The 15486-nt window shown below is 48.7% G+C and overlaps 2 protein-coding genes and 3 pseudogenes across 2 annotated transcripts; all 5 read right to left on the bottom strand.

Annotated features, from left to right (window-relative positions):
* Positions 1 to 6877: 6877 nt before the first annotated feature.
* On the bottom strand, positions 6878 to 14154 carry LOC134222079 (uncharacterized). The gene is made up of 2 exons (XM_062701230.1): positions 13983 to 14154; positions 6878 to 7658 (listed from the first exon to the last, which is right to left on the bottom strand). Exons 1-2 carry the CDS (start codon positions 14120 to 14122, stop codon positions 6878 to 6880), a joined length of 921 nt encoding a protein of 306 aa, XP_062557214.1. The 5' UTR covers positions 14123 to 14154.
* Positions 7791 to 8747, bottom strand: LOC134219080 (uncharacterized; annotated as a pseudogene).
* On the bottom strand, positions 8772 to 9677 carry LOC134224702 (uncharacterized; annotated as a pseudogene).
* Positions 10025 to 11194, bottom strand: LOC134226291 (uncharacterized; the record flags this gene model as incomplete). Its single annotated transcript, XM_062706963.1, has 3 exons — positions 10025 to 10252; positions 10319 to 10780; positions 10979 to 11194. Coding segments are annotated over 3 exons (906 nt in total), but the record flags the coding sequence as incomplete, so codon positions are not given.
* Positions 11538 to 12509, bottom strand: LOC134219078 (uncharacterized; annotated as a pseudogene).
* Positions 14155 to 15486: the final 1332 nt, after the last annotated feature.

Below are 15486 nucleotides of genomic sequence, written 5' to 3'. Positions count from 1 at the left end.
CAGGTTCGGAATACCATCCGGTCCTGGCGCCTTACCTACACTAAGGGACTGTGCAATCCCCGCAAGTTCCGCCACCGTTACTCTTCCCTCGTCGGCCACCCTGGCCCGTGGCAGCTCCACAAAGGGAGGCCAGGGACTTGGGTCGTGACGAGGGAAGAGCCCCGCGATGATCCTCTCCAGCATCTCTCGTGCTCGCTGCATCCGCCTCCTTGCCCGTAGGCAGGCGCGGCGCAGGTTCGCACTGCTTGAGTCCACCAGTAAGCCGGTGGTCTCCCATTCCTAGGGTGGACTTTCCTAGGCATGGTGGCATCGCATGCACGCGAGAGTACTGTTACCAGCTGCTCGCCGCTCTGACCGAGAGTATTGTGCTCGCGGCGGAGCGCTTCCTTAAACACCTCGTCGTCGAAGTATGATGTCTTCCACATACGAGGACTAGGCCTCGCCCCTTCTTCCGTCCGCTGAATGCTGGTCGTATAGTCGATACTGTAGCGAACCGCCAGGTGGTCGCTGTGAGTGTAGCCATCATCTACCCTCCAGTTCGAACTACTCGTTTGGCCAGGGCTCCAGAACGTAACGTCGATAATCGACTGGGCACCGTTTCAGCTGTAGGTACTTTTGGTACCGACGTTAGCCAAGTCCACATCCAACATGGCCAGTGATTCCAGCAGGATCTGCCCCGTTGATTCGTGGATCGGCTTCCCCATTCCACGGCCCAAGCGTTGAAGTCCCCGCTATCACCACCGGCCTACGCCCCATCAAGTTTGCCGTCAAGCAATTATGCATTCGACCGAACTGCTCGATCGACCATCGAGGAGGCGCATAGCAGCTGCAGAAGAAGACCCCGTTGATTTTGGCAATGACGAAGCCCTCGTGTGTCGAAGACACCAACTCTTGAACTGGGTATTTCCCCGTTGTCCATATCGCCGCCATTTTAGACCCATCGGTGACCCAATTACCGTTCCTGGCGGGTACCCGGTAAGGATCTGCTATGATGGCGATATCCGTCCCCCATTCAGCAACTGTCTGACACAGCAGTTGCTGGGCTGCATCACAGTGGTTCAGGTTTAGCTGCGTTACCTGCACTGTGATTTTGCAGCACGCTTAAACGCCGGGCACTTCGAACCCCCATGGGGTGCTTGCTGTTCGCAGCTTTGCTGGAACAGATCAAACAGTTGGGAGGGTTTGTGCAACATTGTGCCTTATGTCCCTCCAATCCGCAGCGTCGACAGAGCTTGCTTCTGTCAGGGCCTTTGCAGTCCCATTGCTTGTGCCCCGGTTCCAGGCACTTGAAGCAAACTTCTGGTTGCTCATGTATGCCCACAGGGCATACCGACCACCCCACCTTGACGCTCCCTAACTTGACTACCTTGGAGGCGTCCGCTGTAGGTAGCCGAACCAATGCTACCTGTGTCCCTGCCGGACCTTTCCGTAGCCGAACGGCTGTGGTGGACGCCTCCACTTCGCACTGTCGCCGCAGTGCCGTGACGAGCTCTTCGACTTCGGTGATCTCGTCCAGGTCTTTAACCCTTAGATTCACCTCCGTCGTGAGTGCCTCACCTTGACCGTCTCGCTTAGGACTTCCTCCGCCAACTTCTTGTAGGCGGCGCCCTTTGCGAGACGCCCCGCTTTAGCTCGAGGATCATCTCGCCCATCCGAGTACGTCTTATTCGACGTACGTCGGCGCCGAGTTCACCGAGCTTGACGTCACTCCTCATCGCCTTCAAGACGTCCGAGTACTTAGCCTCGTCCGTTTTGATGACTAGGGCATCGCCCCTGGAGCGATTGGCGCCTACCCTAGACTTCTTGCTACCCTCATTCGCCTGGGCCTTCTTTTCGGCCCTTGACGTCTTCGGTTTCCTCTTGTTCTTGACCAGGGTCCAGGAGGCGTCATCCCCCTCTATTTCCCTGGTCTGGGGCGGCTGAGAGCTCTCAGCCTGCCGTAACCCCTTACCACCGTCTTTCCTGGGTGGACGGACCTTTCCAGGTCCTTCCTTCCCGGGTTTTGGAGGTACCTGGCCGGGGTTCAGCTTCCCAGCCTCACTACCCTTGTTCGGGGTAGTAACCCTCCGCGTTTTGGGGCGGCCCCCAGGGAGCTCATCCCCTGGAGACTGTCTCCCCCGTTTTTGTGTCTGCTCCTTTGGAGCAGCCACCCCCGACGTGCCTGCGAATACTTGAGCCTCAGTCTTGGTAGACTTTGGCACCACCGTCTTCGCTGGCACGCCCTCGGTCGATTCGACCTTGCCCAAATCCGCGAATTCTTGGGCCTCAGTCTGGGTAGTCCTCGACTCCATGGATTTCACGGGTTCGAACTTGGCCGTCCCGACCGCCGTTTCCAATATATATATATACAATACTGAAATTAATATAAGAAATAAAGCTAATAACACGAAAACTAACCTAATATCATCTTTCCCTTTCGGAACAACAAGCAACGACGAACAAAATGATTTATCCATATCTTCACAAACCTGTTCAATAATTCCTGCTGACAGCAGTTCATCCAATCTACGTTTAACTTCCTTTTTCAAAGCTGGTGGGATATTTGTATAAATATTTCTCGATGGGGGTTTATCTTTGTCAAACGTCAGAATAACGGGCGGTACATTGAATTTTGGAAACTCCGTAACTCCCGAAATTGTAAAAATTTCTCCGGGAAGAGGACAACGTTCCATTGTAACACCATCTACAATCGGTACATCTAGTCCTACTTGTAAAATACTGTACCTAAGAGCGGTGTTCCTGCTAATAAGAGACCTGGCTTCATCGATAGCGTAAAACTTCTCCAAATATAAAGGGCGATCGTCGGAAACAACTAATTCAGCAACAAAGGTTGCTAGGACGTCAATATTGCTTTTGACTGCATATCCTTTCAACACTTTATCAGAACCCGAAGAATGTCAAAAATAGCTGGCCTTGATTCTACATTATTCATAATTTTCCGAAATACATCTCCGTTTATTGTGTTTACTTCAGCTCCAAAATCGACCAGAAATGGAATGAACTGCCCAGCAACTTGTCCTTGAATACAAGCCCCATGATCAATCGAAGTCTGCTTACTAGACACGACATTGTCGATCACCTCCATTGCCTGGAACAACGTGAGAAAAATCGGCTATTTATCACAAGTCAACTAAATAATAATTCCACATAAAAAGGTTTCAGTTTAGTTTCACTTTTTATTTATCTTATTTTAATCAAGCATGGAATAGTAGTGTTATGTTTATTTATTTATCATCAGACTAAGGCCGGAGTGGCCTGTGCTGCACATAAAAGACTTCTCCATTCAGCTCGGTTTAAGGCTGCACTTCGCCAACCACGCAGTCTGCGGAGGGTCCGCAAGTCGTCCTCCACCTGATCGATCCACCTTGCCCGCTGTGCACCTCGCCTTCTTGTTCCCGTCGGATCGTTGTCGAGAACCATTTTCACCGGATTACTGTCCGACATTCTGGCTACGTGCCCGGCCCACCGCAGTCTTCCGATTTTTGCGGTGTGAACGATGGATGGTTCTCCCAACAGCTGATGCAACTCGTGGTTCATTCGCCTCCTCCACGTACCGTCCGCCATCTGCACCCCACCATAGATGGTACGCAGCACCTTCCTTTCAAAAACTCCCAGTGCGCGTTGGTCCTCCACGAGCATCGTCCAGGTCTCGTGTCCGTAGAGAACTACCGGTCTTATAAGCGTTTTGTAGATAGTCAGTTTGGTACGGCGGCGAACTCTATTCGATCGGAGCGTCTTGCGGAGTCCAAAGTACGTACGATTTCCAGCCACTATGCGTCTCCGAATTTCTCTGCTGGTATCGTTATCGGCGGTCACCAGTGAGCCCAAGTACACGAATTCTTCAACCACCTCGATTTCGTCACCACCGATAGAAACTCGTGGTGGGTGGCTCACATTGACCTCTCTTGAGCCTCTTCCTATCATGTACTTCGTCTTCGACGTGTTGATGACTAGTCCAATCCGTTTAGCTTCGCTTTTCAGTCTGATGTAGGCTTCCTCCATCCTCTCAAAGTTACGTGCCATGATATCAATGTCGTCGGCGAAGCCAAATAACTGGACGGACTTCGTGAAGATCGTACCACTCGTGTCAATCCCTGCCCTTCGTATTACTCCTCCAAAGCGATGTTGAATAGCAGACACGAAAGACCATCACCTTGCCGTAACCTCTACGGGTTTCGAAGGGACTCGAGAATGCCCCTGAAACTCGAACTACGCACATCACCCGATCCATCGTCGCCTTGATCAACCGTATCAGTTTATCCGGAAATCCGTTTTCGTGCATTAGCTGCCATAGCTGGTCCCGATCGATTGTATCATATGCGGCTTTGAAGTCGATAAATAGATGATGTGGGCACGTTGTATTCGCGGCATTTCTGCAATACCTGACGTATGGCGAACACCTGGTCTGTGGTAGAGCGTTCACCCATAAATCCCGCCTGGTACTGCCCCACGAACTCTCTTGCAATTGGTGTTAGTCGACGGCATAAAATTTGAGAGAGTACCTTGTAGGCGGCGTTCAGCAATGTGATTGCGCGGTAGTTACTACAATCCAGCTTATCGCCCTTTTTGTAGATGGGACACACGACACCTTCCATCCACTCCTGCGGCAGAACCTCATCCTCCCAAACCTTGGTAATCACCCAGTGCAGCGCTCTAGCCAGTGCTTCACCACCGTGTTTAAACAGCTCTCCTGGTAGTTGGTCAACTCCAGGGGCTTTGTTGTTTTTCAGCCGGCCGATCTCCTCCTGGATTTCCTGGAGATTCGGAGCCGGAAGTCGCATGTCCTGCGCGCGTGCTCCTAGGTTCATTACCATACCGCCACCGTTGTCTGCCATATCGCCATTCAGGTGCTCTTCGTAGTGCTGCCGCCACCTTTGGATCACCTCACGCTCGTTCGTAAGAAGGTTCCCGTTTATGTCCTTACACATATCGGGCTGCGGCACATGGCCCTTACGTGGATGGTTTAACTTCTCATAAAACTTTTTGCGTTATTAGCGCGGTACAGTTACTCCATCTTTTCACGGTCTGGATCTTCCTGCTGGCGCTTTTTCCTCTGAAAAATCGAATTTTGTCTGTTCCGCACCCGTTTGTATCGTGCCTCGTTCGCCCTCGTGCGGTGTTGAAGCAATCTCGCCCATGCTGCATTCTTCTCCTCAACTAACTGCTCACATTCGCCGTCATACCAGTCGTTCCTCTGATCCGGAGCCACCGTGCCTAGTGCAGCGGTTGCGGTGCTTCAATGGCGGATCGAATATCTCTCCAGCCATCTTCAAGAGATGCTGCGCCTAGCTGCTCTTCCGTTGGGAGTGCCACTTCCAGCTGCTGCGCGTAGTCTTGGGCTAGTCTACCGTCTTGTAGCCGCCCAATGTTTAGCCGCGGCGGACGACTCCGACGCGTGTTGATCACCGTCGAGAGTTTTGAGCGCAGACATACTGCGACGAGGTAGTGGTCGGATTCAATATTCGCACTGCGGTAAGTGCGTACGTTCGTGATGTCGGAGAAAATTTACCGTCGATTAGAACGTGGTCGATTTGGTTTTCCGTTACTTGATTAGGTGATTTCCATGTGGCCTTGTGGATATTCTTACGGGGAAGAAAGTGCTTCGGACTACCATTCCGCGGGAGGCTGCAAAGTTTATGCATCGTTGGCCGTTGTCGTTCGATACGGTATGCAGACTATCCGGTCCGATGACCGGTCTATACATTTCCTCCTTCCTACCTGAGCGTTCATGTCACCGATAACGATTTTGACGTCCCGCAGTGGGCATCCATCGTATGTCTGCTCCAGCTGCGCATAGAACGCTTCTTTCTCGTCGTCGGATCTCCCTTCGTGTGGGCAGTGCACGTTGATGATGCTATAGTTGAAGAAACGGCCTTTTATCCTCAGCTTGCACATCCTTGCGTTGATTGGCTGCCACCCAATCACGCGTTGGCGCATCTTTCCCAGCACTATGAAGCCGGTTCCCAGCTCGTTGGTGGTGCCACAGCTTTGGTAGAAGGTAGCCGCTCGATGCCCGCTTTTCCACACTTTCTGTCCTGTCCAGCAGATTTCCTGCAGCGCTACGACATCGAAGTTGCGCGATGTAATTCATCGTAGATTATCCTGTCGCAACCTGCGAAGCCAAGCGACTTGCAGTTCCATGTTCCAAGCTTCCAATCGTGATCCTTTATTCGTCGCCTAGGTCGTTGCCGATTGTATCGAGTCGTATTATCTTCTATGTTGTTCGTAATGGTTGTTTTTAAAGGCGGCTTATTGGGCCTGCGCAAACCTCCTGTCTCGTCGGAGGGCCGTCGTGTCAGGGCTGTTTAGCGTCCCACCTAACACCAGGACTTGGGCTTAGTGTTATGTGAAGCACACAAATAAGGATAAAGAAAATTGGGTAAGTCATCCCTTCTGCATAAAGTCTAATCATCAGCACTTACGTTAGTATCCTCCGTAAACTCTCCCTTGGAGACCATAGCGATTTTTTTTGATGCTGGTCCAATGGGATTCCCTTCTTCTTCGACTGAAGACTTGCGCTTTTGTGGCACTCGCGATTGATTGCAAGCTCGAGCCAGGTGCCCCTTTCGAAGACAATTACGACAGTTCTTGTCGATCGCTGAACAGTCAGAAGCTTGATGGTATTTTCCCAAACAACGCCAACACGATTTTTGCTTAGGTTGTGATGTTGTTTCGCGACGAAAGCCACCTCTGTTGTTATGAAACTGCTGGTTGTTGGTCCTGAACTTGGAAGCTACATACCTGGGTGTCTGGTGTTGACGTTCACATTCTACATGAGAATCATATGTCCGAGGTCGAGTCGAAATCGTTGAGCTGGCAGATACTGCAGCAACTTGAGCTTGTTGGGACATGTGGGATTTTGCGAACAACTCCTCATTCAGTTGGCCAATTTCAATGGCTCGAACTTTTCTAATAATGCTGGAATGGTGCCACCTTTTCTCAGTACTTTCCTACCTAACTCGCGAACGTTCAGGTTGAGCGCATGGGATTGAATGACATCCGCAACGTTCTCCAGAGTTTGGCTCTCATTGAAGTCGCACAATTTAGTTAAGTTGATAACCCGCTTCACATACTTTACATCCGATTCCCCAATCATCTGAGTAAGGGAACGAAGCTTTTGTCGTTGTAGCAAGGTATAATCCCGCGAACCAAAATAATCCCGGAGGCGATACATAGCATTCGAATACGGAGAAATGTCAAAACTTGCAGAGCTACATGAGGAACTCGTATTCTCCAAAATATCAAGAAGCTTAGGACCAGCTTTGATTTGGAAAATACTCATTTTAATTCTCTCATTTGTAACTCCTACGAGTTGCATAGAAGCCTCCAACAATGTGCGCCAAGTCTCAAAAGATCTTTTATCAATTTCGTCCTCATCGTTCAAGGGCTTACATTCCGGAACGTTCAGGGTAGCGAATGACAGGTTATTCATAGAAGCAGATAGTGACTCGTTTTCAGTTTGCTGATTGTCAGAAGTATTAGTAGACTGAATACGCGAATACCTGGGTGATGGGCCACTAACTTTTGAGTTTATCAGCTCCCTATTTCGAGCCTTCATCTTCTTCAACTTGGACGTTAGTACAGCATTACGCTCCCGTTCTGCCTTTAGTTCAACTTCTGCGGAAGGCGCCCTTCCATCAATGGTACCAGCCAGGCGACTAAAACAGAAAATAACACAACAAGCAATCTTTAAGTAAACCATGGGAAACTATGTAGCAACTGTAAAAAAATTTTTTTTTAATTCATACACAATGGCTGTATCTGTACATGACAATAAACAATTCGTATCACTAGAATATATTTTCAAGTAAGAAGGCATTACCACTGCTGAACAAATTTTTGAAGTTCCAATATGTAGATACAAATTTCAGTGATGGCTTGAGACAATTGACCAGCCCGCTCTTGAACAGGATTTTCTTTGACCCAACTAGATCCAATAGTGCCTTCAAACCACTGACCAGTCCACTCCTAAACTGGGTTTTCTTTGACCCAACTAGGTCCAGTGGTGCCTCTAAACCACTGACCAGTCCACTCCTAAACTGGATTTCCTTTGACCCAACTAGGTCCAACGGTGCCTTCAAACCACTGACCAGTCCACTCCTAAACTGGATTTTCTTTGACCCAACTAGGTCCAGTGGTGCCTCTAAACCACTGACCCGTCCACTCCTAAACTGGATTTTCTTTGACCCCACTAGGTCCAATGGTGCCTTCAAACCACTGACCAGTCCACTCCTAAACTGGATTTTCTTTGACCTAACTAGGTCCAGTGGTGCCTTCAAACCACTGACCAGTCCACTCCTAAACAGGATTTCCACTGACCCAACTAGATCCAATGGTGCCTTCAAACCACTGACCAGTCCACTCCTAAACTGGATTTTCTTTGACCCAACTAGGTCCAGTGGTGCCTTCAAACCACTGACCAGTCTACTGTAGAGCTGGATTTCCACTGACCCAACTAGGTCCAGTGGTACCTCTAAACCACTGACCAGTCCACTCCTAAACTGGATTTCCTTTGACCCAACTAGGTCCAACGGTGCCTTCAAACCACTGACCAGTCCACTCCTAAACTGGATTTTCTTTGACCCAACTAGGTCAAATGGTGCCTTCAAACCACTGACCAGTCCACTCCAGAACCGGATTTACTTATACCCAACTAGGTCCAGTGGTGCCTTCAAACCACTGACCAGTCTACTGTAGAGCTGGATTTTCACTGACCCAACTAGGTCCAGTGGTGCCTCTAAACCACTGACCAGTCCACTCCTAAACTGGATTTCCTTTGACCCAACTAGGTCTAATGGTGCCTTCAAACCACTGACCAGTCCACTCCTAAACTGGATTTTCTTTGACCCAACTAGGTCCAGTGGTGCCTCTAAACCACTGACCAGTCCACTCCTAAACTGGATTTTCTTTGACCCAACTAGGTCCAATGGTGCCTTCAAACCACTGACCAGTCCACTCCAGAACCGGATTTACTTTTACCCAACTAGGTCCAGTGGTGCCTTCAAACCACTGACCAGTCTACTGTAGAGCTGGATTTCCACTGACCCAACTAGGTCCAGTGGTGCCTCTAAACCACTGACCAGTCCACTCCTAAACTGGATTTCCTTTGACCCAACTAGGTCCAACGGTGCCTTCAAACCACTGACCAGTCCACTCCTAAACTGGATTTTCTTTGACCCAACTAGGTCCAGTGGTGCCTTCAAACCACTGACCAGTCTACTGTAGAGCTGGATTTCCACTGACCCAACTAGGTCCAGTGGTGCCTCTAAACCACTGACCAGTCCACTCCTAAACTGGATTTCCTTTGACCCAACTAGGTCCAACGGTGCCTTCAAACCACTGACCAGTCCACTCCTAAACTGGATTTTCTTTGACCCAACTAGGTCCAATGGTGCCTTCAAACCACTGACCAGTCCACTCCAGAACCGGATTTACTTATACCCAACTAGGTCCAGTGGTGCCTTCAAACCACTGACCAGTCTACTGTAGAGCTGGATTTTCACTGACCCAACTAGGTCCAGTGGTGCCTCTAAACCACTGACCAGTCCACTCCTAAACTGGATTTCCTTTGACCCAACTAGGTCTAATGGTGCCTTCAAACCACTGACCAGTCCACTCCTAAACTGGATTTTCTTTGACCCAACTAGGTCCAGTGGTGCCTCTAAACCACTGACCAGTCCACTCCTAAACTGGATTTTCTTTGACCCAACTAGGTCCAATGATGCCTTCAAACCACTGACCAGTCCACTCCAGAACCGGATTTACTTTTACCCAACTAGGTCCGGTGGTGCCTCTAAACCACTGACCAGTCCACTGTAGAGCTGGTTTCCACTGACCCAACTAGGTCCAGTGGTGCCTCTAAACCACTGACCAGTCCACTCCTAAACTGGATTATCTTTGACCCAACTAGGTCTAATGGTGCCTTCAAACCACTGACCAGTCCACTCCTAAACTGGATTTTCTTTGACCCAACTAGGTCCAGTGGTGCCTCTAAACCACTGACCAGTCCACTCCTAAACTGGATTTTCTTTGACCCAACTAGGTCCAATGGTGCCTTCAAACCACTGACCAGTCCACTCCTAAACTGGATTTTCTTTGACCCAACTAGGTCCAGTGGTGCCTCTAAACCACTGACCAGTCCACTCCTAAACTGGATTTCCTTTGACCCAACTAGGTCCAATGGTGCCTTCAAACCACTGACCAGTCCACTCCTAAACTGGATTTTCTTTGACCCAACTAGGTCCAATGGTGCCTTCAAACCACTGACCAGTCCACTCCAGAACCGGATTTACTTTTACCCAACTAGGTCCAGTAGTGCCTTCAAACCACTGACCAGTCTACTGTAGAGCTGGATTTCCACTGACCCAACTAGGTCCAGTGGTGCCTCTAAACCACTGACCAGTCCACTCCTAAACTGGATTTCCTTTGACCCAACTAGGTCCAACGGTGCCTTCAAACCACTGACCAGTCCACTCCTAAACTGGATTTTCTTTGACCCAACTAGGTCCAGTGGTGCCTCTAAACCACTGACCAGTCCACTCCTAAACTGGATTTTCTTTGACCCAACTAGGTCCAATGGTGCCTTCAAACCACTGACCAGTCCACTCCTAAACTGGATTTTCTTTGACCCAACTAGGTCCAGTGGTGCCTCTAAACCACTGACCAGTCCACTCCTAAACTGGATTTTCTTTGACCCAACTAGGTCCAATGGTGCCTTCAAACCACTGACCAGTCCACTCCTAAACTGGATTTTCTTTGACCCAACTAGGTCCAATGGTGCCTTCAAACCACTGACCAGTCCACTCCAGAACCGGATTTACTTTTACCCAACTAGGTCCAGTGGTGCCTTCAAACCACTGACCAGTCCACTCCTAAACTGGATTTTCTTTGACCCAACTAGGTCCAATGGTGCCTTCAAACCACTGACCAGTCCACTCCAGAACCGGATTTACTTTTACCCAACTAGGTCCAGTGGTGCCTTCAAACCACTGACCAGTCTACTGTAGAGCTGGATTTCCACTGACCCAACTAGGTCCAGTGGTGCCTCTAAACCACTGACCAGTCCACTCCTAAACTGGATTTCCTTTGACCCAACTAGGTCCAACGGTGCCTTCAAACCACTGACCAGTCCACTCCTAAACTGGATTTTCTTTGACCCAACTAGGTCCAGTGGTGCCTCTAAACCACTGACCAGTCCACTCCTAAACTGGATTTTCTTTGACCCAACTAGGTCCAATGGTGCCTTCAAACCACTGACCAGTCCACTCCTAAACTGGATTTTCTTTTGACCCAACTAGGTCCAGTGGTGCCTGCAAACCACAGACCACTCCAGAACTGGTTTTACTTCGATCCAACTAGGTCCAGTTGTGCCTTCAAACTACTGATCAGTCAACTCCAGAACTGGATTTACTTTGACCCAACTAGGTCCAGTGGTGCCTTCAAACCACTGACCAGGTCACTCCAGAACTGATTTACTTCGACCCAACTAGGTCCAGTGGTGCTTTCAAACCGCTGACCAGTCCACTCCACAATTGGATTTACGTCGACCCAACTAGGTTCAGTGGTGCTTTCAAACCACTGACCAGTCCACTCCAGAACTGGATTTACTTTGACCCAACTAGGTCCAGTGGTGCCTTCAAACCGCTGACCAGTCCACTCCACAACTGGATTTACTTCGACCCAACTAGGTCCAGTGGTGCCTTCAAACCACTGACCAGTCCACTCCAGAACTGGATTTCCTTTGACCCAACTAGGTTCAGTTGTGCCTTCAAACCACTGACCAGTCCACTCCAGAACCGGATTTACTTATACCCAACTAGGTCCAGTGGTGCCTTCAAACCACTGACCAGTCTACTGTAGAGCTGGATTTTCACTGACCCAACTAGGTCCAGTGGTGCCTCTAAACCACTGACCAGTCCACTCCTAAACTGGATTTGGTTTGACCAAACTAGGTCTAATGGTGCCTTCAAACCACTGACCAGTCCACTCCTAAACTGGATTTTCTTTGACCCAACTAGGTCCAGTGGTGCCTCTAAACCACTGACCAGTCCACTCCTAAACTAGATTTTCTTTGACCCAACTAGGTCCAATGGTGCCTTCAAACCACTGACCAGTCCACTCCTAAACTGGATTTTCTTTGGCCCAACTAGGTCCAGTGGTGCCTCTAAACCACTGACCAGTCCACTCCTAAACTGGATTTCCTTTGACCCAACTAGGTCCAATGGTGCCTTCAAACCACTGACCAGTCCACTCCTAAACTGGATTTTCTTTGACCCAACTAGGTCCAATGAGGCCTTCAAACCACTGACCAGTCCACTCCAGAACCGGATTTACTTTTACCCAACTAGGTCCGGTGGTGCCTCTAAACCACTGACCAGTCCACTCCTAAACTGGATTTTCTTTGACCCAACTAGGTCCAGTGGTGCCTCTAAACCACTGACCAGTCCACTCCTAAACTGGATTTCCTTTGACCCAACTAGGTCCAATGGTGCCTTCAAACCACTGACCAGTCCACTCCTAAACTGGATTTTCTTTGACCCAACTAGGTCCAGTGGTGCCTCTAAACCACTGACCAGTCCACTCCTAAACTGGATTTCCTTTGACCCAACTAGGTCCAATGGTGCCTTCAAACCACTGAGCAGTTCAGAACTGGATAAATTTTAGAACTTCAAAATTAATTTTGTTTATTGCTCGATGTTATTTATTAAATGTAATACCTAAAATATAAATTTAATTTTCAACATGTACACAATTCTCAAACGATTTTTTTTTGCAGCTTTCACACTTCAAGCCTTCAGCCGGCAGTGCGGCTTGTATTTTCTTTTGAATTAATCACTATATACATATACCATTAAATAGAAAAATAACATTTGTTATCATTACTCGCCAATTTAATAAGCTTTTCATAAATTATTTGACATTTATTGGACGACCAGAATGATTTATACAACTAATTTCAACTTAATATGTAAAAATGTTACCAGATGTTGTCAGAAATTATCATTGCAATTTGTTATTAAACACAGTAAGATATTTATTCTGCTTGTTTGCCTACGAACGTGATAACTAAGCCGACAAGCCAGGATACACTAATTATATCACCTTTTTTGATGAGTCGTTTTACAATCTGTGTTCAATCTGCGTTCTATTGAGACGTAGTTTACGAATAACCCCAAATAGTATGCATTCGGATAAATAAAACGTTGGGTCGAATTAGAAAAGGATAAACAGAAGCTGTATATACGAATGATCAGGCACACGGTCGCTAAAACTGGACACGATTTACAAGCAGACGATTTGAATATATTATACTTACATTACGAGTAATAAGGCCGATAAAAGGGCTGCGTTTGTTTTGGTGTAAAAATTGTGCCTCCGCTAGAGCTCTTTTGCTATGATGTCTGTCACTAATCTGATTGATTATATCTCGCTTACCTAGATGCATATGCTGTATTTTTCGGTAAAATAATATACACAAACATTAGCGTAGCTGATTACAAGAATTCAGTGATCATCAACTGGTATTGTGCACACAAGCAACGCTAGATAGCCACAAGCGAAAGACGATCTGTATGTAAAAATGAACTGCTACTTCCTTGTTGATGCGACAGAATATTGTTTTCGCTAGTTTCTTCTTTGCACGCACTCAGACCGGATGCGCGAGGCTAAAACAAAACAAACACCACCAAAACAAATCATCGCTGCACACAACTTAGGAATCTTAATGTGTGCGGTGCTGACAGTAAAAATCGCACTACACTACAGCGAAAACATCACTATACTATATAAAAGAACATGAGCTAAGGCGTTTCAATGTGTGTGTTATACTATTCAAGGGCACATTATGCCACCTATGCGCCCTTGGGTACTCGTCGTGGCCGAGAAAAAACGGAACTTTCAGTGGGCGCCATGTTAAATTTTGCAGTTCGCTTCCGCCGATCACAATTTTTCACAGTAAAAATTAGCATTAAAATAAAACTAACCTGTTGGAAGCAACAGGGCTCCCACCGCTTGCGCCAATGTCGCAGTCCAAAGGTTCGTACCTCGAACCGTGCTTTTGACGCTCCGGACGCCTATCCGCCGGAAGCTCATCGGTCGCCGGACCATAATCTCGCCGGATCATCGCACCACTCGACTCGCACAACCGTTGCGTATAAAAACGATTTCAAGACTGAGTTCTCTCGGTCGCTAACTGAGCGATAGAACGAACTTTCATTATTACTCTCTCTCTCTCTCTCTCTGGTTTTCTCTTACCAACTACGAATGGGGTTTCGGTGTAATTAGCCATAATATTTAGGAATAATATTACGGTATGAGGATTGGGCGTTATTGACCTATTTGAGAATATTATTTCGGTATAGTACTTATAAATTCACATTTGTTATAAATTTAATTTAAAATATTGAAATTTTATTTCAGTTAAATATACTGGTTATTATCTCTACAATAGCGTCTACGGTCGACTTACCCTTTCGGAAGCCAAACTGGATACTCGATAGACCATCCGCACCCTCCGTGCGTATCAACAACCTGTTGAGGATGATCTTCTCGAGCACCTTCCCCGCCGTGTCAAGCAGGCAGATTGGTCTGTATGCCGGCGGATCCCCCGGTGGTTTTCCCGCTGGTGGCAATGGGACCAACCTTTGCCGTTTCCATGCTTCAGGGAAGACTCCCTCGTCCAGGCATCTCTGCATAACAGATCTGAACATCTCGGGAGCCTCGGCAATGGCCGCTTTGATGGCCAGGTTCGGAATACCATCCGGTCCTGGCGCCTTACCTACACTAAGGGACTGTGCAATCCCCGCAAGTTCCGCCACCGTTACTCTTCCCTCGTCGGCCACCCTGGCCCGTGGCAGCTCCACAAAGGGAGGCCAGGGACTTGGGTCGTGACGAGGGAAGAGCCCCGCGATGATCCTCTCCAGCATCTCTCGTGCTCGCTGCATCCGCCTCCTTGCCCGTAGGCAGGCGCGGCGCAGGTTCGCAATTGCTTGAGTCCACCAGTAAGCCGGTGGTCTCCCATTCCTAGGGTGGACTTTCCTAGGCATGGTGGCATCGCATGCACGCGAGAGTACTGTTACCAGCTGCTCGCCGCTCTGACCGAGAGTATTGTGCTCGCGGCGGAGCGCTTCCTTAAACACCTCGTCGTCGAAGTATGATGTCTTCCACATACGAGGACTAGGCCTCGCCCCTTCTTCCGTCCGCTGAATGCTGGTCGTATAGTCGATACTGTAGCGAACCGCCAGGTGGTCGCTGTGAGTGTAGCCATCATCTACCCTCCAGTTCGAACTACTCGTTTGGCCAGGGCTCCAGAACGTAACGTCGATAATCGACTGGGCACCGTTCCAGCTGTAGGTACTTTTGGTACCGACGTTAGCCAAGTCCACATCCAACATGGCCAGTGATTCCAGCAGGATCTGCCCCCGTTGATTCGTGGATCGGCTTCCCCATTCCACGGCCCAAGCGTTGAAGTCCCCCGCTATCACCACC

The sequence above is a fragment of the Armigeres subalbatus genome, chromosome 3, assembly GCF_024139115.2.
Source record: "Armigeres subalbatus isolate Guangzhou_Male chromosome 3, GZ_Asu_2, whole genome shotgun sequence".
In the NCBI taxonomy this organism is placed as follows: Eukaryota; Metazoa; Arthropoda; class Insecta; order Diptera; family Culicidae; genus Armigeres; species Armigeres subalbatus.
This window is presented reverse-complemented; position numbering and strand designations above follow the sequence as displayed.

Coding starts and splice junctions, on each gene's coding strand:
- LOC134222079 (XM_062701230.1), bottom strand. CDS start 14,122: ATGATCCGGCGAGATTATGGTCCGGCGACCGATGAGCTTCCGGCGGAT. Junction 7,659..13,982: donor AGCCCTGTTGCTTCCAACAG/GTTAGTTTTATT, acceptor TTTCTGTTTTAG/TCGCCTGGCTGGTACCATTG.